Below are 27,072 nucleotides of genomic sequence, written 5' to 3' on the forward strand. Positions count from 1 at the left end.
TTTTTTTAAAAAAAATCCCTAAATGTATAGTCTAAGCAAATTAGGAAAAACTACCTATAAAGTATACTGACAAGTTCCATTTTAAATTTTTAGTGAACTGATGCATTTAATCTTCCTTTCTCTCTGTCAGTCAACAAATATTTATTGAGCCCAACAATATACTGGAGACATTGCTGGCTGCTGGGTCACGGGGCAAGAACACTGATGCATTTCATCTTACTTTGAGGCTGTCAGTCCCCAAATATTTATTGAGCCCTAGCAATATGCCAGGGATTTTGTTAGCTGCTGGGGATTCAGAGCTGGAAAGACATAGTTCCCTTTTTTCACAGAATTTATAGAAGAGACACAAACAAGACAATGTAGACTTAAGGTACATACTCTGATGACGGGCTAGGCCAAGTACAGTGAAGTCCTCACAGGGAAAGGTTTTATAGCTGCCAGGGAGAGTAGGAAGACAACCTTGGAGCTGAGACTTGGTAGATGGAGAGGAGTTTGCCAGGTGGATAAGAGCATGGAGGGACATTTAAGGCAGGGGAAACAACATGGTCAAAAGCACAAAAGCCTGCCAGAGCCCTCAGGATCTACCAGTGACTCTGCATTATTGGAGAATGAAGTGTAAGTCAAGGAGCTGATGCAGCTGAGAGGCATGGGTGGGTGGAGGTCAGATCATAAACAGCTGTAAATGCTGTTCAAAGTGGTTCATATCTTACCTGCGTCCTTTTGGGGGCAACTGTTATGGTTAAGACAACAGGAAAGAGAATTTCCCAGTAGCAGAAATTACATACTTGCAAGTGATCCTCAAACCCAGATCTTCTTGCCCCCCAAACCTTTAGAGTTGGTATAGATTTTGTGATAAAGTTTGCGCTCATTTGTTTGTTGCAGTAGTGATGATTAGAATTGAGAATGGCCATAAATGAAGGATATTTATTGCTCTAGACTTAGGGATCTTTGTATGAGTGTTTTCTCCTTGTTGGGTCAGCACTGACAACTGCCCTTTGCAAGTTCTTTGAAAAGGCAGGAGGCTCTGAAGGGCCTGGATGATGTTGCTTGAGGGCTCAATCAGAGATCGATATTCAAGATGAGAGAGGAAGGTAGTAAGAAATTATGGATGATGAGAGAGCAAGGGTAGAGTGGTACATCCACCATAGACTGGAAAGAAAAAAAGAAACCTAAGGGGAACTTGGGGGCCTCCTGATACAGCTGCCCAAATAAGCATGGAGATGCTGTCCTTGGCCAGGCTTGACTCCAAAGGGGCACTGCTTGGAATCAGGCAGCTGCTGGTCCCACGTCCAATGGGAACATAGCTCTTCCAGTTTGTAATGAATGATACCCAGGACTCTCAGATGGTGTGAAACTACCGGCTTCACTTGGAAAAACTGTCTAATTCAGCACAGGTGTAAACGGTCACTAACAACAAGAAAACCTTACATGATAACTCCTTTCTGTTATGCCTGCTGAGTGTTGCGATGGAGGAAAAAATAACGAGAAGAAGGTCCTATAAATCAGTAATGGCTAATTCTGATCCAGTGATCTCATATAACATTAGAGTAAATGTGAGCTTCATTTTGAAGACATTTTAGTTTTATTAAATAGCTGTTTTCATGCATAAGCAATACAGCTGGACCACACTATTCCAAAGATTGCTTTTAATAATACCTCATTAGCACACCAAGGCAAATTGAATTCTCACTTGATTAACCCTCCCACCATCCCTCATTTACCTCTGCAGTACAGAGCACTGAGTGTAGAATTTCACTGGCCACTCCACTGAGCATTTGATGAAGAAGTGCATGTAGGGAACGACCTTTATCTACACCGTGTCTTCCTCTCAAGGCTAAAATTAGTATCAATTCAACAGGAATGAGATAAGACAGTATCTATGGTAACATTATAGTTTTCGTTTGCCTTGCTTGTATTTAGGTGACCGCATGTTCAGGTTTATCTGGGACAGTCCCATTTGAGTGACTTTACACGTGTGGGTCTATTTTTGGACTCTCTTCTAATCCATTGATCTACCTTTATACCGATACAAGATAGCTGTATTTATCCCCAGGTGACTATAATTTGCCATCAGAGTTGAGCATGATTGGTTAAGATAAATCATGATTCATTGCCTAGGGCTAAATGCATTGCTGATCTAAATGAAATTGGGATTTTATTCACAAAGAAGTTATGAGTATTGAATTGACAGATAACAGTGACTGCTACATATGTATCTAAATCATATGTTGTATTAAGTGATATTTTTTATGAATAGTGCTTTTATCTTACTCATTTCATAGAACCTCCCCCACCCTCCAAATCTTCACATGACTTTTGGGCACATTGCCTTTTTATTTTTACCACTGGAGCATCTTTTGGAGTCATCTAATAGAGTTTTCCAGGATAAATCTATCCACTTCCATTTATATTGTTTGAAATGCAGCAGTTTTTGAAACCCTATATGATACAGCCACTGGAAATTTTAGCCCAAGCCATAAATATCATTTGCAAAAAGTTTGATAGTTTTTTGACCATTAATCCTGCATTTATTAGAGGAGATCTGTGAAACCACTTACTGTATTTATTTTTAAAGTGATCCTGAAAAGGCCCCTTTAAATTATCTACAACATTTGCAATTGTGAGGTCATGCCCACCTGGGAATAATCCTCTTACTTTCTGTTATACTAGTTCTGTTTACCTTAAACCTCTAAAGGTATCTAAACTAGGATTAATAGAAGTAATTTCAGGCTAAGGTATCATCCCCAAATATTATCCTGTTGTTCAAAATAAAGTAATTAAGAAAACTTGGTAACATTAATGACTTTATTAAACCCTGACTATATAAATCAGGCCCTTTGTTTCTGAGGGACACTTATCAAGAATAAAATGTTGCCACTTATACACAGGCAGGCTTATGTAATTGTTTTCTGTGTAGAGATCTTTTAAAAAAATTTTATTGAAGTATAGTTGATTTACAATGTTGTGTTAATTTCTGCTGTACAGCGAAGTGATTCAGTTTTATGTATATATTATTTTTCCTATTCTTTTCCATTATGGTTTATCACAGGATACTGAATATAGTTCCCTGAGCTATACCGTAGGACCTTGTTGTTTATCCATCCTATATATACTAGTTTGCATCTTCTAATCCCCAAATCCCGGTCCATCCTTTCCTACCCCCACTCCCCTTTGGCAACCACAAACCTCTGACTACAGATCTTTGACTTTGTAACTTCTTTTGACCATGGTTCGAAGTGGTAAATTCTAAACAATTTGAAAACTGCAATCTAACATGGTTGCCTTATTTTATATGGCTATGAGAACCTTTTTGGTTCAAATAATGTGTACCTTTTCCAGAAAATCCCTGCACATCACACATGCAAAACTAACTAATTTACCAGGACATGGGAAAATGATGTGAGGTGTCTTACTTGCTGAAGTTTCACTTTATCTTGAATAATGAAATTACAGATCTACCTAGAATTTAACTTAGTTGCACAATATTGTGTTTCCTTTGCCAATTAACCCAATGGAGGTTTGAAGTAATATATATGAAAACTGCTTTGTAATCTCAAAATCACTAGGCAGTTGTTAATCGTTGTCATTACTATATTGGAAAAACTACCTGTGGCCACTCAGAGTGGAGAAAAAGTCTTAACTGTGAGCAAAGAACAGCTCAACCCTTAGGCAAGTACTTTATCATGAAAACATTTTCCAATGATTGTGATTCATAGCAGATGGAAACTAACTCCTAAGCCAGTGTTTTCAAACTAGAGGTCTTGACCCATGAGTAGGTTGTGAAATCAGTTTATTGGTTAGAGACCAGCATTACAAGAAAAAGAAAATAACAGGAGAATAGAATATAACAGAACATAGAAGAAAATAAATACTAGAGATTGTATGGACACATATTGTTTTGATATATATATTTACACAAACACTGGACGGAAATTAAAATGTTCTTACTGAGAATCACTGCTTGAAAACAAAGCAAAACAAATCCTATAACAATGAATACCATTGCCCTAATCTTGTTTCAAAATTTTAAGAACATTACAGTTGTCCTTAGACCTGGCAATTATTTTATTAAATTTAAATTGTGACAAAAAATCTTAAGGGTTTTGTATATTATAAGATCATTATTTCTGAATCCAGAATAAAGGTTTTTAATTAATATTTTTCTCATAAATCATTGAGTTATTAAGGACAACCAGATATCCAGTTCGATTCAACATGTTTATTGAGAATTAAGCATATATAAAAGTTATATCAAGCAAGAGGAATTAAGATAATTATGTAATTATACTATATGTTAAATGACAATTTAGTTTCTTCTGTGAGATACAAATATTTCATAAATAGTATTTAAAAGGCTGACACAAATTTTAAAATATTATTTGAATTATTTTTACAAATATTTTCCTGTATCAGTTAGCTATTGTTGTGTAACAAACCATTCTAAAACATAGAGACTTAAACAGCAGCCATTTATTTAGTGCCAATTCCATGGGTCAGTAATTTAAGCTGGGCTATCCTGGGTTGTTCTGGTCTTGGTTGGCTCCCTTATGTGCATGGTCAGCCCTGAGCCTGCTAAGCTGCTCTGGTTCTAAGAGCTGGTTGGCTGTTGGCTGGGGTGCTTCAGCTCTCCCCTACCCCGATCATCTGTCATCCTCAAGAGAGCAGTCTCTTCAGAGGGCAGAGACAGGGCCCTGAGTGACAGAGAGAGAGAAAGTGAGAGACAGAGAGAGAGAGAGAGACAGAGAGAGAGAGACTGGGAATAGAAAGCATGCTGAAGCTAAATTGGAACTGGAATGGTGTTATGTTGGCTGCATCTTGCTGGCTAAAGCAAGTCACAGGTCAGCCAGATTTAAGGGGAGGGCAGATAGACTCTACCTCTTGATAAGAGAAATGGCAAAGTCGTCACAGGGCAAAGGATAGAGATACAAGAAAGTCATTAATTGGGACCATCAGCGCAGTCAACCTAACATTGTTTTTTCCTTGCCATCCTGTTCTTTGGCGCAATATAAAGAAATTCTTCAGACAAATGTCCATAAAGACCCTCTTTCCTGCTTCTGTCTGAGCTTCTAGTAAAAAGAAGATAAATGTGGAAATTAATCTAATCCATGCATTAATAAGCAGAACATTTACTTAAACTGGTCAATTTTTCTCTCAATTTGATTGTAATAAATATTATGCTTTAAAAAGTCTAATATTGCTAACAGAAAGATTGTGTTTGCTCTGAGAACATTATGAAGCATGCCTTACTTAATAAATGCTTTCCTAAAAGGGTGTGGGTAAATAAAATTGTAACTCAAAGCAGATTTTGTATATTGAGACTAAAATTTAAAGAGATCCTTTTACATGTGTTCTTTTTCCATAGGTGTCTCTGAAAGTCCTAGTTTTTAGATGGCAAGGTGACCTTCACCTGTAGAACATAATTGCTATATTTAGCCCAAAACTTGGGCCAGAAAGGCTAATGTGTCATTTAAAACTTGCAGATAAAATGAATATAATCTGCTGAGAATAGTTTCATCAACTAAGTCTAGAAATAACTAGGTACTCGAGTGATTTTTACATAATCATTTGTTTCATTTTGAACAAATTAGAAAGAAAATTAGAGGAATCTAGAAGGAAAATTAGAAAGGGTGGTGCTAAATACCTATCCATATGGTAATAATTTTACAGTATAAGGAAAACTTAAGCAAAATATAGCATTTGTATATACCTATCTTGCCTGTGAATACTGTAGTCTATTATAATTAGCAAGCTAATATTATGAAGTAGTTAGAAGATGACTGACTCCAAAGACAGACTGCTCGGATTTGAATCTGAACTTCATCATGTGCTACCTTTGCGTTCCACATTACTTTATCTTTTTACACCTCCCAGTAGAATGGGGATGATAATGGTACCTAATTCATAAGTTATTGTGAAGATTCGATAAGGCACAGGGCAATGACCATGCATGGTAAACATTCAATAAATGTGAATTCTCACTATCAATACTTACGGTTTGTTTTTATTTCAAACTTCATGTATCTTCACGGATTCATTCCAGACTTGTTTGGACTCGCATGTTCTGTCTTGTGCCAGAGGCCTGGGAGACAGAGATGAAAAACAAAGGCATTCCCCCAAGTAGCTGGAAGCATTAGATGAGTGCCCCCACCCCCGGATGTTTACATGGTGATGCACCCATAAAGGGGATATCAAGCTTGAAGGTCATTGAGAATGTCCATGAGACTTGTTTCTTTTCTAAAAAAAGATTTTACACATACAGTTCCCTGAACCAAGGTGCATACTTTCAGTTGTTAACTAAAGTGTATTGAACTAGCTGGATTTACTGAAGTTTACACTCAGCCTCTATATTTCTCAGAAATATACATAAAGTATATTATTAAATATTATATTATTAAATATATTAAATTATTATACAGAAATGTCCCAATATTATGTAAGGCATGCTTTGTAGATAGAGTATATTAAGCCTTAGACAAGGGGCACAATTCTTCATTCTTGCAGTATGTAAGGATTTTAATCTTCACTTGGTGGTTCCTAATTGTCCCCTGAAAATGACCCCTCCGTGCTAACCTTAACATTGACTGAATTCTGCCAAAAAGGAAAGGAAGTGATTATAATTCTCTTTATAGATCCTGCGATCCTGTAAAAAGCATTGGTTGGTTGTGAAGCTTGCCTGGAGAACAGGCTGTGTCAACAGCATAAAATCTTTACTACCGACTTTGCTACTCTTGGTTCGGTTCCATCCCCTTCCCTGCAGTGGATTCACATTTGCTTTGAGTGTGGTGAGCTATGTGGTAGGAAAAATTGTGGTGTATGAATTTCATTTGCTTTTTGAAGAAATGGGTCTTGAGTTCAACCTTTTCCTGCCAAGTCCCAGGCCCTGGGTCCGTCCCCAAAATGTAGAGTTGACAAAGACCTCCCATAACTGCAAGCCTGTAGAGAAATCAGAGATGGGTTCACTTTGGCCTTTATCTGCTCCTGGGTCATTAGAACAGGTCCAGCACGTGCAGCGTCTGGGCGACTTCCCTGTCAAAGAGATGTATTGAAACAGATATTTAGATGGAATTGAATTTTTGGAGGGCTACTTTGAATGTGTTTTACTCTAACAATCTGATCTGCAATGGATTTGACTATGAATGGATTTGACTAACTATGAAGGAGAATTCATTACAGGTTAAAATTAATTTTTTGAGGACACAATATTTTGAAATTTCTCTTAGAATTCAAGATTCTGATGCTTGCAAATTAAAAATGGGCAGAGGTTTTTAAGGCTATCAATAAATTTATGAATTCTGTTTTTAATTTTACTGTTATTTTTGGCTTATATAACAATAGGTTTATTGGTAAGCTGTGCTTTCTTTTTATAAATTTAGGTATAATTTGTATAGAGTTAAATTTACCTCTGTTAAGTCTACAGTTCTGTAAGTTTTAACAAATGTTAAATGTTGAAGTCTTGTAACCATCACCACAATTAACATATTGAATACTTCTGTCACCCCCCCACCCCCAATTCCCATGGACCCTTTTGTAATCAGCCCTTTCCCCCACTCCCTGGCAAAAACTGATTTGTTTTCTTTCCCTATAATTTTGACTTTCCCAAAATGTAGTATAAGTGGAATCATACAGCATGCAGCCTTTTGAGTCTGGCTCCTTTCATGTAGCATAAGGAATTTGAGATTCATCCATGTTGTTGCTTTTGTCAGTAATTCATTCCTTTTATCACTGAGTAGTATTTCATTGTGTTGATACAATATGGTTCGTTTATCCATTCCCCATTTGAGGGACATTTGTTTTCAGTTTTTGTTAATAACAAGTATTATCACTTAATTATGTTGTTACTCATTTTGGAAAAGGTCAAATAAGATGGTGAAAGAAGTACTTTGTGTGTACGGGGGGGAGGGTAGGGGTGGGGAAGTCTTAGTCCATTTGCATTTTTCCAAATCTTAAGTTTTTCTCTAATGAACTGTTTGAAATACCTTGGTAACTCACAGAGCATAAAATGATACCTGGTTTGGCACAAAATCATTACATTGATTTTCCTGAAATTGAATCAACTAATTTGGGGGTGTACCATATAATCATGTAACTGCCAGGTGCTCCATCCCTCAAAAAGAGTATGCCATATGGAAAAGATTCTAAATTAATCTATCAGGGTGTTAAAATAGGACTCTTCTTGTGCCAGTTTTGGCCAAGGCATAAAGACAATGGCCACTACATTGCTTCATGAAGATCACCAGGAACAGAAGAGAGGCTTGGAGAGTCTGAGGAAGTGGAGACTAGAGCTTGGTGGAGGATTTGCGGGAGAGCTCTTAATGTTCTCTGATTCCCATCATACACCTTTGGTGTCGTGAGACAGGGTTCAGTAGGACTATTTTCAGGATAGCCTGTAGCTAGCATGGGGTATCCTTTTATCCTTTCCATGGGGCTTCTAGGAGGGGCAACCAGAGCCTAGCAGAGAAAAGCTAGGATTATCTATGCTTAGTGCTGAGGAGGGAATGAAAAATGAGCTACAGGAAAATGCATCGTACCCATCAAAAGAGCTGCAGACAGAAGGGCTCTAGTCGGGGGAGTGAAGTTAGCACGTGTTGGTTCTCTGTCCATATCTTTACCTGAGGAGGTGCGTCCATTCTCAAGCGGCTGTGGGTACCAGCTGCTAACAACTCACAGCTGACCTTACGCTCTGGAGGACTGCCCTTGGCTGACAGGAGCCTCCTTGCCCAGAGATGCCTTGTGCTTTATACCTCCCATCAATCTGGAGGCTGCCCATGGCCATTGACTGAAAAATACAAAAGTGTAAAAACTCAGCATCTTTGCCTCAAGGCATTAGAGTCATGCTCCAGAGCTCTCCATGGCTCAGGCTGATAGTAAACTTCAGCTGAAATAAGCTCTTTGCCAAGCTCGTTCTCCTGTGCCATCTCAGTCCCTTAGAGGTTTCTTCTGAGAGCTCTCCCTCGAAAATTATTTGCACAAGAATCCCTGTCTCAGGCTCTACACCTAGGGCGCCTAACTTAATATAGGGGTCTCTGAAGAATCCCCAAAAGCATGAGAAAGTGAGAATGAGAGACACACACAGATAGGGATCATGCATTTTAAACATGTGCCGAGCTTACAGAGGTTAATTTCAGCTTGCTACTGTAGCAGTCAGGTAAGAACTTTCCTGCCTCCCCCATCTCTTCAGTAAGTTTCTCGAAGTGTCAGAAACCATGCTAGTAGGGCAAGAAGGAGATGCCTAACCAAGCTGTTTAGGGAAAGAGAGCATAAGTCAATCATGGACCTTTCCTTCCTCCAAGATTTCAGTTTATTCACTGGCCTTGTGCCTTAGGAGGAGAAGCCTTAATGCGAAAGCAACATGACTTTTCCATGATCCAGGATACTGATTGGGGGACCTGGGAAAGTGTAACCAAAAATTTCATGGGGTCTGCCTAAGCTTTCATCTAGGACCTAGAGAATAATCAACTCACCCAGTCCATTTAAGGAGAGAGGGGGAAAAAGTGCTTAATGATTGTATCTCATGAGTCTTGCCCATTTGGTTACTTGTTACCCTAGAATAATTGAAAGGGCAAAAATATAATAAATTGCTGGACCCTGAAAGATGAAGGCAGAGAACTTGCCTTCCTTCTTAAGCTGAGGGTATGAGTATTCTAATTAGTATTGACATTAATTCTCAGTGAGATGTATTCTATTAAACACACAAGTCTCTATGCCTTAGTCATCCTGGCAGTCCCACAGATACCTCTGACAGGTAACTCTTTCTCCCAACTTTATTGAGGAATAAGTGACAAATGCAGTTATACATAACATGATAATTTGATTTACATATACACTGTGGGATGATTATCAAAATCAATATTATTAACACATCCATCACCTTCCATCATTAACTCTTTGTGGGTGTGGTGAGAATGCTTAAGATCTGCTCTGCAACTTTCAAGTATCTAATGCTGGATTATTAATGACAGTCACTGACAGGGCACTCTTAGTTGCTTTCTTCTTGATAGCAGGTAGGTCTTTTTCTTTCCTTGCTTAGCGCAAGAAATACCCAGATACCTGGAGGAAAGAAAGAGTGGGGAATGCATAACCATGAAGTCCTTGTTTTATGAAAACCCCAGTGAAAGGAGAGAAACAGGAAGACACAGCTTAGAGCACAGGACTGAGCAGAAGAGAATCAAATTTAGAATTGCCTTCAGTCATTGGAAAACCTTAGGTGTGACTGATGCTTTTAGATGCCTAGAAGCCCAGTTTCATTCTTTGAATTTCTTATGTTCCCCTATATTTCTGGTTCTAATGCAGTATAGAGGTAATAGAGTCAGTGCTGTAAACTGACTACCTGAGTGACCTTGAACAAGTTTTTTAATCTCTTTAAGACTTAAGTCCTTCATCTATTAAATGGGGAAGAATTAGCTAATGTCTACAGCACTTAAAATTGTGTCTGACACATACTAAATATTCAATATTGTTAATTGTTAGCTTAGACTAAACTCTGGAGTAGTTAATTGAGAAATAACAATTATTTCATTAATAAGGAGATGCTGAGCATCATATTGTCAACAAAATGTTCTGTTGATCTGATATTTCAAATAGTGACATTAAATGTCCTGAGGTTGTTTCCTTAAACATGACAGCATCAGTTGACTCAATTCAGAAGAAAGTTGAGTGCCTACATAATGTAACACAAAAGTTGAGAATTCAGTTCTAGTTTTATATATATATAAATATATAATGTGTATATATATATTTCTTACTCTCTCATGCATGATTAGGTTTCTTCATTAATGTGATATAGAAGGTCAATATTTGTTGGCATCAAAGGATGTTTTCACCTTAGCAAGAGCCAGATATGAAGTCTCATGCTAAAAATTTTTTGTAATTTCTTCCTGTTTCCCAAGGAAAATTTAGCAATTCTGCATGACTCACCAACATGTATAGTTGTGGATGAATTATGAGAAATGATTAACAAGGAAGTCTTGAAAGCTGGACCCAAATTCTCCAGCTCTTAGACAGGAAATTCCTCATAAGTCCAGGACCTGGCCATGTCAAGAATAACTTATTTGTCTAACATTATACATAATTCTGAATGTTTAAGAGCATAGGCTTTGGTGACAGGCATATTTGAGTTCAATCCTACCAGTCATTAGCTGTGTGATTTTGGGCAGTGTCAGTTTTCTCATCCATAAAATGGGAATAGCAGTGTCTATCCTGTAGGACAGTTGTGAGAATTACATGAGCAATGCATATAGAACACTTGGTCCTGAATCTGGCATATGGTAGCACTAAGGTAGTTATTATTGTTGGAATTGTCTGATTCAAAACATTTTCATTTTACAAGGGAATGACGAAGTATCATTTAAGACTTGCCAAAGGGTGGGAGAGCTCCTTAATATCCAAGTAATGATATCACTGATAATTTCTAATTAACTTGAGGTCATTCCATATTTTTAGTGCAAGGGAACTTTTAGTAGAAGCCAGCTCTTTCATAAGTATTTTCATCCTTTCTTTTATGCTTTAAAAACTGTTTTTGGAGCACATACTATTGTGGGTATATCCCAAGTTTACATCTTAATGTTGTCTTGTACTTAACCTTCTTTGATTCTGCACTGCCTGCACTTCAGTAATTTCTAAAATAGAGAATTGTGGAGCATAAATACATGTATCCATTTTCAATCATGTTTGCTATGTCATCACAATATTATTAATAAAATCATAATCTTTTCACTGCAACAGTGACTTAACAGAAAGAGCATGTGCCAAGACAGAAATAACAGTTTTTAGTGATTTTTGAACCACTGTTTTATTATTTTTATTTTTTATACAATCACCATTAGGAAATCATATGAGTTTCATGGTAGAAATTAAGTCATCAGATTAGGGTGGATAATTCATTTTTTATTGTAAGAATAGCCATATTGACCTGGATGTTTATATAGAGTATAAGTAAGAGTGGCTAACTTTTAAAGTCCCTTACTTTATCAAACGTTGGGTTACATGCTGCTGAACCTCCAGATTCTCCTTAGACAGCCAATTACAATGCTGAGGCTTTGTGTGTTGAAAACTTTGAATTGTGTATCAGTTGACTATTGCCACAGTAATGCTGTGTAACAAGCAACCCCAAAACTCAGAGCTTAAAACAACAACCACTTATTGCTTCTTGAAGTCCAGTTGTGGTGGTCCTGCTGATTTGAGCATGTCTCAGCAGGATGAATTCAAGCGTCTGCAGTCGGCTGTGAGTTAGCTAGGTGGTGTCATTGTTCTTGGCTAGGTGCTCACATGGCTTGGCCTCATCAGAGAGGTTTAGGCTCCACTCCACGTGGCAACTCATACTCCAGCAGGCTAGCTCTGCCGTTTTCTCAGGCTAGCCCAGTTATATTTTCATGACAACCACAAAGCAGCAAAAGAGAGAGTAGGAGTACTCAGACTTGGCATTGACACCTGAGAACATAGGTAGATCATTCAACTTGAGTCTCAATATCTTCATATGCAAAATAGGAATAATATTCCTATTGTGAGAGATTATGTTGAGAATTGTTAAATGTGATAATGTACATCAAAGGAATTTGTTAAGGGGCAACAGAGATGTTACTTTTACTTGTAGTGTGCCAATAAAATAGAGTAAAAGAGTAATAAAGAAAACTGATTTTATGCTTACAATTTTTTTTAAATGGATTTTGTTGCTTACTGTTTTTTTTTTAATGACTTTTTTGCTTACTATTTCCATCATTTAGTTGACATTGAAACATAAGTTTTATATCTCTATCCAGGGGATATGAAGACACATTTTTGGCTTTAATCACATCAGTTTAGTAAGATAAAGGAATGTTCACTTCATTTTAACATTATATTTTGACTTCCTCTTATAAATGCTACTTCAAGCAAATGGCAAAATAAACTTTGAAAATTAGTAAGCTTTGAGGAATAAATGATGATTTAAATATTCTTTTTGTGTGAAATGTACATACTTTTTTAAATTTTAATTTTGTATTTTATTTTCTTAGCATCTTTATTAGAGTATAATTGCTTTACAGTGCTGTGTTAGTTTCTGCTTTATAATAAAGTGAATCAGTTATACATATACATATATCCCCATATATTCTCCCTCTTGTGCCTCCCTCCCACCCTCCCTATTCCACCCTTCTAGGTGGTCACAAAGCACCGAGCTGATCTCCCTGTGCTATGCAGCTGCTTCCCACTAGCTATCTATTTTACAGTTGGTAGCGTATATATGTCCATGCTGTTCTCTCACTTCGTCCCAGCTTACCCTTCCACCTCCCCGTGTCCTCAAGTCCATTCTGTACGTCTGCATCTTTATTCCTGTCCTGCCACTAGGTTCTTCAGAACCTTTTTCTTTTTTTTTTTAGATTCCATATATATGTGTTAGCATATTTGTTTTTCTCTTTCTGACTTACTTCACTCTGTATGACAGACTCTAGGTCCATCCACCTCACCAAAAATAACTCAATTTTGCTTCTTTATTCCTGCGGCTCCATTTTTCTTTCTCAACATTGCTTTGGCTATTCGGGGTCTTTTGTGTTTCCATACAAATTGTGAAATTTTTTGTTCTAGTTCTGTGAAAAATGCCATTGGTCATTTAATAGGGATTGCATTAAATCTGTAGATTGCTTTGGGTAGTAGAGTCATTTTCACAATGTTGATTTTTCCAATCCAAGAACGTGGTATATCTCTTCATCTGTTTGTATTATCTTTAATTCCTTCCATCAGTGTCTTATAGTTTTCTGCATACAGGTCTTTCTTTTGTCTCCTTAAGTAGGTTTATTCCTAGGTCTTTTATTCTTTTTGTTGTAATGGTAGGTGGGAGTGTTTCCTTAATTTCTCTTTCAGATTGTTCATCATTAGTGTATAGGAATTCAAGTGATTTCTGTGTATTAATTTTGTATCCTGCTAATTTACCAAATTCATTGATTATCTCTAGTAGTTTTCTGGTAGCATCTTCAGGATCCTCTATGTATAGTATCATGTAATCTGCAAACAGTGACAACTTTACTTCTTCTTTTCTGATTTAGATTCCTTTTATTTATTTTTCATCTATGGTTGCTTTGGCTAAAACTTTCAAAACTATGTTGAATAATAGTGGTGAGAGTGGACAACCTAGTATTGTTCCTGATCTTAGAGGAAATGGTTTCAGTTTGTCACCATTGAGAACAATGTTGGCTGTGGGTTTGTCATATATGGCCTTTATTATGTTGAGGTAAGTTCCCTCTATGCCTACTTTCTGGAGAGTTTCTATCATACATGGATGTTGAATTTTGTCAAAAGCTTTTTCTGCATCTCTTGAGATTATTATATGTTTTTTATCCTTCAATTTGTTAATCTGGTTTCTCACATTGATTGATTAGTGTATATTGTAGAATCCTTGCATTCCTGGGGTAAACCCCACTTGGTCATGATGTATGATCCTTTTAATGTGTGCTTGGATTCTGTTTGCTAGTACTTTTTTGAGGATTTTTGCATCTATGTTCATCAGTGATATTGTCCTGTAGTTTTCTTTCTTTGTAACATCTTTGTCTGGTTTTGGTATCAGGGTGATGGTGACCTCATTAGAATGACTTTAGGAGTGTTCCTTCCTCTGCTGTATTTTGGAAGAGTTTGAGAAGGATAGGTGTTAGCTCCTCTCTAAGTGTTTGATAGAATTCACCTGTGAAGCCATCTAGTCCTGGGCTTTTTTTTGTTGGAAGATTTTTAATCACAGTCTCAATATCAGTGCTTGTGATTGGTCTGCTTATATTTTCTATTTCTTCCTGGTCCAGTCTCGGAACATTGTGCTTTTCTAAGAATTTGTCCATTTCTTCCAGGTTGTCCATTTATTGGCATATAGTTGCTTGTAGTAACCTCTCATGATCCTTTGTATTTCTTTAGTGTCAGTTGTTACCTTCTCCGTTTTCATTTCTAATTCTATTGATTTGAGTCTTCTCCCCTTTTTTCTTGATGAGTCTGGCTAATGGTATATCAATTTTGTTTATCTTCTCAGAGAACCAGCTTTTAGTTTTATTGATCTTTGCTATTGTTTCCTTCATTTCTTTTTCATTTATTTCTGATCTCATCTTGAAGATTTTTTTCCTTCTGCTAACTTTGGGGTTTTTTTGTTCTTATTTCTCTAATAGCTTTAGGTGTAAGTTTCGGTTGTTTTTTTGAGATTTTTCTTATTTATTGGGGTAGGATTGTATTGCTATAAACTTCCCTCTTAGAATTGCTTTTGCTGCATCCCATAGGATTAGGGTTGTCGTGTGTTCATTGTCATTTGTTTCTAGGTATTTTTTTATTTCCTCTTTGATTTTTTCAGTGATCTCCTGGTTATTACGTGGTGTGTTGTTTAGCCTCCAAATGTTTGTATTTTTTACAGTGTTTTTCCTGTAATTGATACCTAGTCTCATAGCATTGTGGTCAGAAAAGATACTTGATACGATTTCAGTATTCTCAAATTTACCAAGGCTTGATTTGTGGCCCAAGATATGATCTATCCTGGAAAATGTTTCATGAGCACTTGAGTAGGAGGTATATTCAGTTGTTTTTGGATGGAATGTCCTATAAATATCAATTAAGTCCATCTTGTTTCCTCACTTATTTTCATTTTGCATGATCTGTCCATTGGTGAAAGTGCTGTTTTAACATCCTCTGTTATGATTGTGTTACTGTAGGTTTCCCCTTTTATGGGTGTTAGCATTTGCCTTATGTATTGAGGTGCTCCTAAGTTGGGTGCATAAATATTTACAATTGTTATATCTTCTTCTTGGATTGATCCATTGATCATTATGTAGTTCCCTTCTTTGTCTCTTGTAATAGTGTTTATTTTAAAGTATATTTTGTCTGATATGAGAATTGCTACTCCAGTTTTCTTTTGATTTCCATTTGCATGGAATATCTTTTTCCATCCCTTCACTTTCAGTCTGTATGTGTCCCTAGGTCTGAAGTGGGTCTCTTGTAGACAGCATATTTATGGGTCTTGTTTTTGTATCCATTAATAGATTTTGTATCCATTCATAGACATATCCATCCAGTCTATGTCTTTTGGTTGGAGCATTTAATCCATTTACATTTAAGGTAGTTATCGATATGTTTGTACCAATTACCATTTTCTTAATTGTTTTGGGTTTATTATTGTAGGTCTTTTCCTTCTCTTGTGTTTCCTGCCTAGAGAAGTTCCTTTAGCATTTGTTTTAAAGCTGGTTTGGTGGTGCTGAATTCTCTTAGCTTTTGTTTGTCTGTAAAGGTTTTAATTTCTCCATCAAATCAGAATGAGATCCTGGCTGGGTAGAGTCATCTTGGTTGTCAGTTTTTCCCTTTCATCACTTTAAATATGTCCTGCCACTCCCTTTTGGCTTGCAGAGTTTCTGCTGAAAGATCAGCTGTTAACCTTATGGGGATTCCCTTCTATGTTATTTGTTGTTTTTCCCTTGCTGCTTTTAATATTTTTTCTTTGTATTTAATTTTTGATAGTTTGATTTATATATGTCTTGGTGTATTTTTCCTTGGATTTCTCCTATATGGGACTCTGTGTACTTCCTAGACTTGATTGACTATTTCCTTTCCCATATTGGGGAAGTTTTCAACTAAAATCTCTTCAAATATTTTCTCAGTCCCTTTCTTTTTCTCTTCTTCTTCTGGGACCCCTATAATTTAAATGTTGGTGCGTTTAATGTTGTCCCAGAGGGCTTTGAGACTCTTCTCAATTCTCTTCATTCTTTTTTCTTTATTCTGTGTTGAGGTAGTTATTTCTACTATTTTATCTTCCAGGTCACTTATCCATTCTTCTGCCTCAGTTATTCTGCTATTGATTCCTTCTAGAGAATTTTTAATCTCATTTATGGTGTTGTTCATCATTGTTTGTTTGCTCTTTAGTTCTCCAAGTCCTTGTTAAACGTTTCTTGTATTTTCTCCATTCTATTTCCAAGATTTTGGATCATCTTTACTATCATTACTCTGAATTCTTTTTAAGGTACACTGCCTATTTCCTCTTCATTTGTTTGGTCTGGTGGGTTTCTACTTTGCTCCTTCATCTTCTGTGTATTTCTGTCTTCTCATTTTGCTTAACTTAGTGCATTTGGGGTCTCCTTTTCTCAGGCTGCAGGTTCTTATTTCCCGTTGTGTTTGGTGTCTGCCCTCAGTGGGTAAGGTTGGTTCAGTGGGTTGCCTAGGCTTCCTGGTGAAGAGGACTGGAGTCTGTGTTCTGGTGGATGAGGCTGGATTTTGCCTTTCTCGTGGGCAGGACCATGTCCTGTGGTGTGTTTTGGGGTGTCTGTGACCTTATTATGATTTTAGGCATCCTCTCTGCTAATGGGTCTGGTTGTGTTCCTGTCTTGCTAGTTGTTTGGCATAGGGTGTCCAGCACTGTATCTTGCTGGTTGTTGAGTGTAGCTTGGTCTTAGTGTTGAGATGGCAATATCTGGGAGAGCTTTCACCATTTGATATTACATGGAGCTGGGAGATCTCTGTTTTACCAATGTCCTGATCTCAGCTCTCCCACCTCAGAGGCACAGGCCTGACATCCAGCCGGAACACCAAGACCCTGTCAGCCACACAGCTGAGAAGAAAAGGGAGAAAAAAAAGATAAAAGAAAGAGAAAAATAAAATAAAATAAAGAGTAAAAAAAATTATTAAAACGAAAAAAGAAAGGCAAGAAAGAAAGAAGAGAGCCACAAAACCAAAAAACAAATCCACCAATTATATCAAGTGCTAAAAACTATCCAAAAAAAAAAAAAAAAAAAGAAAATAGAAAAAACCACAGACTGAACCCTAGGACAAATGGTAAAAGCAAAAGTATACAGACAAAATCACACAAAGACTCCTACACATACACACTCACAGAAAGAGAAAAAGGAAAAAGATATATATATCTATATATATAAAAAAGGAAGAGAGCAACGCAATCAATAAACAAATCTACCACTGATAATAAACTCTCAATACTAAATTAAGATAAACATAAAACCAGAAACAAATTTGATGCAGAAAACAAACCCCAAATCTACAGTTGTTCCCAAAGTCTGCCTCCTGAATTTTGGGATGATTCGTTGTCTATTCAGGTATTCCACAGATGCAGGGTACATCAAGTTGATTGTGGAGACTTAATCCACTCCTCCTGAGGCTGCTGGGAGAAATTTCCCTTTCTCTTCTTTGTTCGCACAGCTCCTTGGTTTCAGCTTTGGATTTGGACCCGCCTCTGCATGTAGGTCACCTGAGGGAGTCTGTTCTTTCCTCAGACAGGACGGGGTTAAAGTAGCAGCTGATTAAGGGCTCTGGATCACTCAGGCCAGGGGGATGGAGGGGTACAGAATGTGGGGCGAGCCTGCAGCGGAAGAGGCCAGCGTGAGGTTGCAATAGCCTGAGGCACATCATGTGTTCTCTTGAGGAAGTTGTCCCTGGATCACAGGACCCTGGCAGTGGTGGGCTGCACAGTCTCCTGGTAAGAGAGGGGTGGATAATGACCTGTGCTTGCACACAGGCTTCTTGGTGGCTGCAGCAGCAGCCTTAGCATTTCATGCCCATCTCTGGGATCCGCGCTGACAGCCGCAGCTTGCACCTCTCTCTGGAGTACCTTTAGGTGGTGCTCTGAATCCCCTCTCCTGGCGCACCCTGAACAATGGTCACTTGCCTCTTAGGCAGGTCCAGACTTTCTTCTGGACTCCCTCCCGTCTAGCTGTGGTGCACTAGCCCCCTTCAGGCTGTGTTCACGCAGCCCACCCAGTCCTCTCCTTGGGATCCGACCTCTGAAGCCCAAGCCTCAGCTCCCAGCCCCCACCCGCACCGGCGGGTTAGCGGACAAGCCTCTCAGGCTGGTGAGTGCTGGTTGGCTCCGATCCTCTCTGCAGGAATCTCTCTGCTTTACCCTCTGCACTCCTGTTGCTGTGCTCTCCTCCGTGGCTCCAAAGCTTCCCTCCCACCCAACCCCCATCTCTACCAGTGTGTGGAAACTTTTCTTCCTTAGGTGCAGGTCCTGTCCCTATTCTTCTATCTCTGTTTTTTCCTTTTTCTTTTTCCCTACCCAGGTACATGGAGGGTTTCTTGCCTTTTGTGAAATCTGAGGTCTTCTGCCAGTGTTCGGTAGGTGTTCTGTAGGAGTTGTTCCACATGTAGATGTATTTCTGATGTATTTGTGGGGAGGAAGGTGATCTCCACGTCTTACTCCTCCGCCATCTTGAAGGTCTCCTAGATATTTTTCTAAAAACAAAATTCAGTGAATTTTATTTTATTCTACTGGGCTGTAATAATTCTTGTATATTAAGATTGGCCGATTGTAGATTCAAGTTGAAAATGACACTTTTGTTGGTACCGCATTGGTGATAAAATTTACGTGTATTTTGAGTTAGTGTAGGGTTAAATTGAAAATAATCCTTTTTAGGGTTGTGGCCAGAATGATTAGTAAACAATCTACCAAAACAACCATTTTTTCTTAATGGAAATAAAATGCTGATGGGGATTTTGCAAAATGCAAAACACTGTGAATCAAATTCACACACTCAGAATCCTAGTGTCTGCAAACAAATCCCCTCTTACAATCACTTTTCTAATCACACTGCATTTTTATTCACGTCTTTCTTTTTCCTCCCATTTACTTGGTGAAATACACACTGTATTTCCTTTCTTAAATACTTTTTCTGTTCAAAAATATTTTTTTAGGAATCTGAAACATTCAAGGGAAGGCAAAAATGATAGTCGACTTAAATTCCAATAAAGGTTGATGCTGATTATGATGTAATGGTAGGTGTGTAATAAATGGTCTTGAAAATCTCCAAGACTGTTGATACTGGCTAGTGTTTGGGGGAACTTTGGACACAGATGTTCACATGTATTAGTGCACCTTCATTTAATGAGGGAAAAAATATGTGTTTAGATTGATTGATTGATCAAGCAAGAGATTGATTAATCTGGGGAAAAATAAGATGGAATTTGGCAAAGAAAATCTAGTGATGAGAATTATTAAGACTTTAAAATTCTTTTTCTTTGAATTTGCCCTCTGGTGTGTGCTAATCTTGGTGTCTGTGATTAAAATCCAACTTTTTTTTTTTTTTTTTTTTGGTATGCGGACCTCCCCCATTGCGGAGCACAGGCTCCGGACGCGCAGGCCCAGCGGCCATGGCTCACGGGCCCAGCTGCTCCGCGGCACGCGGGATCCTCCCAGACCGGGGCGCGAACCCGGTCCCCCTGCATCGGCAGGCGGACGCGCAACCACTGCGCCACCAGGGAAGCCCCTAAAATCCAACTTTTGCTCTTCTACTTTTTGAAGGTGAAAATTGGTGGAAGATTCTTGTTTCTTTCTCTCAGTAATGTTTGGAATAAGTCATCTGTCTTTGGATGAAATGCCTCAGTCATATAACAGCATTTAAAAATTATAGAGCTGCTGTTATGTAATTGGCCTCAATCACATCTTGTACCCCTTCTGCTGATATCGCAAAACATCCCTATGCAAATATGGAAGAAATTATCCACAGCAGACACCAACCCCTGTGCCACACAGTAGAATGCATTGTTTTACCTAAACTCAAGATGAAAATACTGAACATTCTTTAACCATGGCCGTGTGTTACTTGTCCTACCATTGTGTTTTGTTTGCTATTTAAAAATTTTTCTTTACAATAAGTTTCATTGAAAGTGGTAGGAATCATTCCCCTTGAAGCTTTGGTTTTCCTAGAAGAAATGTCAGAAAAAAAAAAAAAGAGAAAGAGAGAGATGGGGATGATTCTGGCTTCCTTCCATTTTTCCCCCTGGGGTTTGGTCTAATCTCCTCATCATTTTTTGTTGATTGTATAATATTAACCATTAAGGCATTCAATAGCAGGTTGTATGATTGAAATTTCTGGCCATCTGACTCATATAACTTGAGCTTTCATGAAGTTTTTGCTACATCCCTCCCCAGTATAATCACAAAATCCCACTGTTTCATTGTCACCCTTGAGAGAATTAACCATATTCTAAAATTAATTAAAACCTGAAAATCAGATTAAATTTATTTTAAGGAAAACAATATTTACTGCTTTAAACCTGTGGTTATTCTTTGTTCCCTACATTGTTATTACTTTCTGACTCTCTTTTGATCTAAGGCAGAGAAATTTCTGCATAAGATTATCTAAGAAGTATAGCATATAAAATAGCTGGGGCATAAGAGAGTTTGACTTATAAATTGTCTGATTAATAGAGAAAAGAGGCAAGGCAGAGTGTCTTGTATTCAAAGATAAAGTTGTCCTTAAAAGTGTAAAATTAGAGCTTGAATGTCTTGGAATCGAAGGACAGAAATAAACTTAATATTAATGTAGGTGTATGGGCTTAAGCATCCTACAACCCAATTACATAACAGGGACAAAATGAGGTAACCATGGTATAACATCTTGTAAAAGAAGAAGTGAAGTTATATAATTAGTCTGCATTTATCAAGCAGCCCATTCCTCCTACATAGGCTCTGAAGAAAGAGGGAGGAGGTGGATAGGGAAGGATTTCTAAGGAATAATGACTAAGAACAGTTTGATATGTGCATTGGTTTCATCCTTTCAAACTTTTTTTGGTATCATGCAGAATATCACTCAGGTGCCTGATGACCTACAGTTTCATTCTTTAAAGTTCTTGATCAAGATGGTCTTTGGAGCAAATCAAAATGAGCTCAGTGATTTGAGAAACAACCAATGCTTGCCCTATAAGAACTGAGTCTAAGGAAAGAAGGCAAGAACCTCTAACTAAGAACATATTTATTTGGATAGATTGTCTTTAGTATTGGGAAGGAGAGTTATTAGGTGTGTAGAGAGCACATCTTTTGTGCCTTGGGATGTGTGAGCTAGAAAATTGGACTAATATATTATTAGCACAGTTAAAGATAATGCAGGTAATATGCTATGTTTTGTTAGTTCAACAGTATCATGTTAAGGTACAAAGGAGAGAAGAAAAAGGAAGATGCTAATAAGAGGCTTTATTATAGTAATCAATGGTTCTGGTTTTAAGGGGCAATCAATACAGCAGAATCATTCCAACCACCATGCTTACAGTTGTTTCCAGTTCTCTTATTCAATAGTAGTCTTAATAAGACTTTTCTCTCTCCTGTGCTATTAAATCTGAAACAACAGTAATTCCTGATGAAGAAGTGTACTAACTGTCCTTGAGTACACCCAAATTGCAAAAATCTGAACTGATTTCCAGATTGTTTCTACTATTTTCTCCAAAGTTGGAGCTTGTCAACAGTGATGAACCAGCTAGAAATATGTCCTGATACCATCTCTGTCAGACACCAGGAGTTTAATGTCTTTTGCTTGTCTCAAATTTGGGGTGGCAACTTAAAGTGCCTGATGAATTAAATGTAATTGCTGAAATTGACAACACTGTAACTAATACATAGCCCTTTTGCTACCTACATTGATGCTTCCTCTGAATGCCAAACATCTGGTGATGAAGATACAATGCGTGTGTGATTTCCCTGTTTTCAAGGGAACTATTCACTCAGCAATAGAATTTTGAAACTCAAAGGACAAATAGGAATTAACCAGTGACAATAAACATGTAACAGTTCCTGAAACCAGCTAAAGAGTTAGCAGTAAATGGAAAAATAAACGTTATCAAACAGGTGAGAAAAATTGTCTCAAATTCTACCCTTTAGAAATTACCATCATTAATGTTGGATGAACTAAATTTTAACAAGGGAGGCTGGCAAATAACCAAGTTTGTATTTAAAGACATTTGGTGGGTAATGTAATCATTTCATAGTATTTATCTCTCATTTTATGACTTGGCTTTTTATTTCATTATTATTAACCAAAAACTACTTACTTTTGGCTCTGATGGACTTAAATCTGAATGTCTCAAAAATTGAAATTGGCAAGAGTGAATTGAATTGCTTTTTAAACTCATTTCTGATGGTTAATTTGACTTGTTTTAAGATGGGACTATATTTTACGTATATGTCATTTGGCAACAGTTATTTGCTTCTAAACTTTTACAGTGGAAAAGAAATCACCAACTTGGTGGTAATGTAGATAGGCCCTAAATCAGTGAAATTACCTCTTTGCTGCTTCAGAGCATCCAGCCTGAGAATGTTTATAAGCAGGCAAACTGCCCACTGGCTGAACCGAGGTAAAGAACTGCCTCCCATGCGTTCCCTTATATAAGAATTTTTCAAGCCTCCTTCAAAATATTGGATTTTAGGAGTGGTAACATTTTCCATTTATTTCATGAAGTTGATTTCCAGTAGACTTCAAAGGTATTACTTTTCTACATAGATTCATTTTTAAAAATAGAGTAAGAAAATAAATTGTTCCTAAAATGTTATGGTGTAAATACTGTGGGCACTGACTTGAGATGGATCTGGGTACTGATGTCACCTCTTCCGTATAAGGTGTACTTGGGCAAAGCTGTTTTCTGGTCTGTAACATTCAGATACCAATAGTTCCAAAGGTAACAACATAGAAGATGTAAGGATGTCTCCATATATAAACACTGTTGAAAGTGTTAGAAAGAGAAGTACAGGAGAAAAATCATATATTAATAGATGCTATGAGTGCGGACAGGAGAAACTGATTGGGACATTCAATATAAAAACGTATTTTAAATGATAAATAACAAGTGTTAGCAACTTTCCGTATTTACTTTCAGTTTTTTTTTTTAAAAACATGACATTGTTTTTGTAATACACACACATATATTCACGTATTGTGTATATGTATATGTGTATTTCAGATAATGAAAATAGGACAAAAATCAAGTTAAAAAAAATCACCTGAAATCCTAATACCCTGAAATAACGATTAACATTGGGTTAATGTCATTCCAAATATATTTCTAAGCATATATGCAGATAAAAATATAGATAAAGGGATTAAAAATTGTTTTATAAAAATAGGATCATTCCAAAGGTACTATTTTAACATGAAGCCTTAAAATTTCGATCTTGTACTGAATGCCTCTCTATGAAGCATGAAAACATTCACCCCTAGTGTGTCTCACCCTTTCCACCTGGCCCCATGTCTCCATATTTGTTACTTGTGTTATGTTTACATTGTTACATTAAAACATTCACACAGGGAACTCTGCTCAATGTTATGTGGCAGCCTGGATAGGAGGGGAGTTTGGGGGAGAATGGATACATGTACATGTATGGCTGAGTCCCTTTGCTGTGCACCTGAAACTATCACAACATTGTTAATCAGCTATACTCCAATGTAAAGTAAAAAGTTAAAAAAACAAACAAAAAAATTCACATTGTCCTAGAACCATAATTTCCATGTTTGATTAGTATTAAGAGTATATTTCAATGAAATCAGTGTTCTCCATCCATCATTCACCATGGCTTTGTATTTCTAAACAGTTTATCATCTCTCTAAATTGGCTCTGTTTCATGGTCAAAGTCTATGTAAAGATAAATTTCAGAAGGGCTCATAGGTGCCTGTATATCATGAGGTCTTCCATGTTTGCCAATGTCACTCTTTTACCTTAAACATGAATAATACTAAACCTCAATGCGATATTCTTGGATCACATTTGTAGCCATTGTTCCATGGTCTTCTAGCACTAGATGTTGCCGCACAAAAGTCTAAGGAGAACCTGAACTTTCTCTGCAAAGGGTTATTTGTTTTTTATGCCCAGATGCTTTAAACATTCTTTTCTTTATTTTCCTCTAGACTGGGATATTTTGCATAGTTGCTCTGCTTTTTTTCTTCATCTTGTTTGAATGACCCTTTTCAAACATTCTGTTTTGTTTTGTTCTTTTTCCTAATAAAGTATTGCTGACTTCTTGACTGTCTCCCTTTATCTGAGACCAGAGTGCTTTCCCTTCACAGGCTATGGTTTGAGAGCTGAGAGTTTTTAGTTCTTTCTGTTTCTCTTCAGATAGAAGGCTGGAGGGAGTACTGATGGCCGTATACATTCTTTCTTAGAATACTCTAGGGTCTGTTCCCTTCTGACATTTTGGTAAATGTCCTGTATCAGGGAGAAGGGGTATCTCCCTTTCCTATAGGGAGACATCCTCAGTCTTGAAGTAACTTTCTCAATTCATTGTGAAGCACTGGATGGATTCCTCCCTTATTTCAGAGAGAAGCATTCTCTCCCACATTCCTCACTCAGAGGCATGTCTGTATTTCTCAGACAAGGGAAACTGTAAGGAAACCTATTCAACTTTTTTTCTCAATTTGTGGTTATGGACGTGAATTCTTAGTAAGTTTGGACTCAACCATTGGCTTGGGGGAGGGATCAGTGTTTGAAGTCAGACAGTGACTCACAACAACTCTCTGCCCCAGAAGTTTCTCTTATTTTCTTAGCTGCCAGAGCTACTGCACTGGGTCAAGCTTCATTTCTTGTTTGTTTGTTTTGGTTGTATTTTGTGTTTAACTGTTTTTGCTCTTTTTAAAAATGTATTCTTCAAGGCAGCTTTCATCCTTCATCTTGACCTGAAAATCAGTACAGGATTTTGACCTAAGCCCAGAAAGCTTCTCCTCTGGTCTTTGAAGGTGGTGTGTTGTCCCTGTGGGGAAACTCTCTGGAAGAGTAGAGCCTCCTGTGTGAGCTAAGCTTCTGAGAAGGATATTTAACCAATAGGCTCTTTTATTTTTTTACTCTTAGCTCTCGCCAGTGTCAAGGGTCCTGTATTTTTCCCAGTTTTGTTGTTGTTGTTACCACTTAGAAGCTGAATAAGAAAGAATACTCACCTCCCTGACTTTCCTGTGGTTGGGAAATTCTTATATTTCCTCTTGATTTATTCTTCTTTGCTCTGAGATTTACAACCCTAAAGGGAAATGGGGAGCAATCAGATAAGACACACTATCAAGATTGTTTAAAACTCCAGCATCTTTAATGATTGGAAAGCAAAACTTTAAAAAAGAAGTAGCTAAAATAAAGTAAGCCTAAAATTGGAAGGCCTTTTCCTTTCCAAAATGTGTTTCTGCAGGAATTCTCTCAGGTTTGAAAGGCAGAATTATATCAGGTTAATATCTCCAGGTGGAGAGATAGCTTTCTGTTTTACTTTCAAACGCTATTAATTGAATAATATTAATTTTTTTTCCTAAACATCCATCTTGTTCACGTATGAGAATAACGGGGTGGAGTTAGGTTTTCCTCCGTATTCTTCACTGTGAAGAGCACTGCTTGAGAAACCTGCCTCATACCATGGCTATGAGGATTAAGTGAGCAAATATTTAGAAAGCACTTGGTAAATGCTTGATGAGTATTTTCTATCTGCAGCAGCAACAATGGGAGTTTCCTCATTTGTCTTTGTTCTTATTGAACATTCTCCTTGAGACGTTTTGGCCTTAAATGAGATTTTGCACAGTATTTAAAGCATAAACTCTACTGGTTTTCCATTTGAACTTTTGTCTGGAACATGTTGGTTTCATTGGTTAAAACACGATGTAAGTAAAGTTGCTGGGTTTTGTTGAGGACAGGCCTCAGGTGCACTTTTTATAATGGTCCCCAGCAACAGGCTTAGTCTTCTTAACCTGTGTCCAGGCCCAGGGAAGTAAGGAAACGACATATACGACAACACACCCATAGCCCTTCCATGAAAAATGTCACTGGAATTGAGGATTTGGATTGCTGTATCCTTGACTTCAATCTTGACCTCACTGAAGCGTAGTTCACCGTTCATTATGTTGCCTTTCTCCAAGAGGTTTATTCCCTTTGCACACATGAAAATTATACACAGAGTCATTTATGTATGAGGATGCCATCGTACCGAGCCACCCACAAAAGAGAAGGTATTTTGATTATAGCATCCTAAATCTGGATTATTTTAAATAAATGATTATTTTACTTGATTTGCTTTGAATTTCTTTGTTAAGTTGCTGCGACTGTTTTATACCATCCATGATACTCAGGTGGGTCCTTGGATCTGCAGCTTGGGCACCATCTGAGACTGTGTTAGGAATGCAGAAGCTCAGGCCCCAGCCCAGACCTTCTGAATCAGAATTTTCATTTTTCCAAGATTTGCCAGAAATTCACATAGACATTAATGTTCAATGTTATAGTACCAGTGTAGCTGAGATCTTTGATAGGGGAAGCCGTTAACACTCAGAAGAAACCTGGATGTAAAAGACCTTTAAATGTATGACACAGAAGCTGATAATGATAATGAATTGTAGTCTTAAAATGGTTAAAATG

At 37.5% G+C, this 27,072-nt stretch overlaps 1 protein-coding gene across 6 annotated transcripts in view; it reads left to right on the forward strand.

The window, feature by feature from the left end:
- PLCB1 (phospholipase C beta 1) overlaps positions 1–27,072 on the forward strand; it is a 705,446-nt gene that overhangs the window by 112,681 nt on the left and 565,693 nt on the right. Inside the window, exon 2 of one of the 6 annotated variants that reach the window (XM_055090385.1) lies at positions 18,996–19,050. The exons of the other annotated variants lie outside the window; for them this stretch is intronic. Coding sequence (XP_054946360.1) covers positions 19,000–19,050 — 51 coding nt within the window. The 5' untranslated portion in view covers positions 18,996–18,999. The remainder of the gene's footprint in view (positions 1–18,995; positions 19,051–27,072) is intronic. 6 annotated transcript variants of the gene reach the window in all.

Source organism: Physeter macrocephalus, chromosome 14 (genome assembly GCF_002837175.3).
Source record: "Physeter macrocephalus isolate SW-GA chromosome 14, ASM283717v5, whole genome shotgun sequence".
Lineage (NCBI taxonomy): Eukaryota > Metazoa > Chordata > Mammalia > Artiodactyla > Physeteridae > Physeter > Physeter macrocephalus.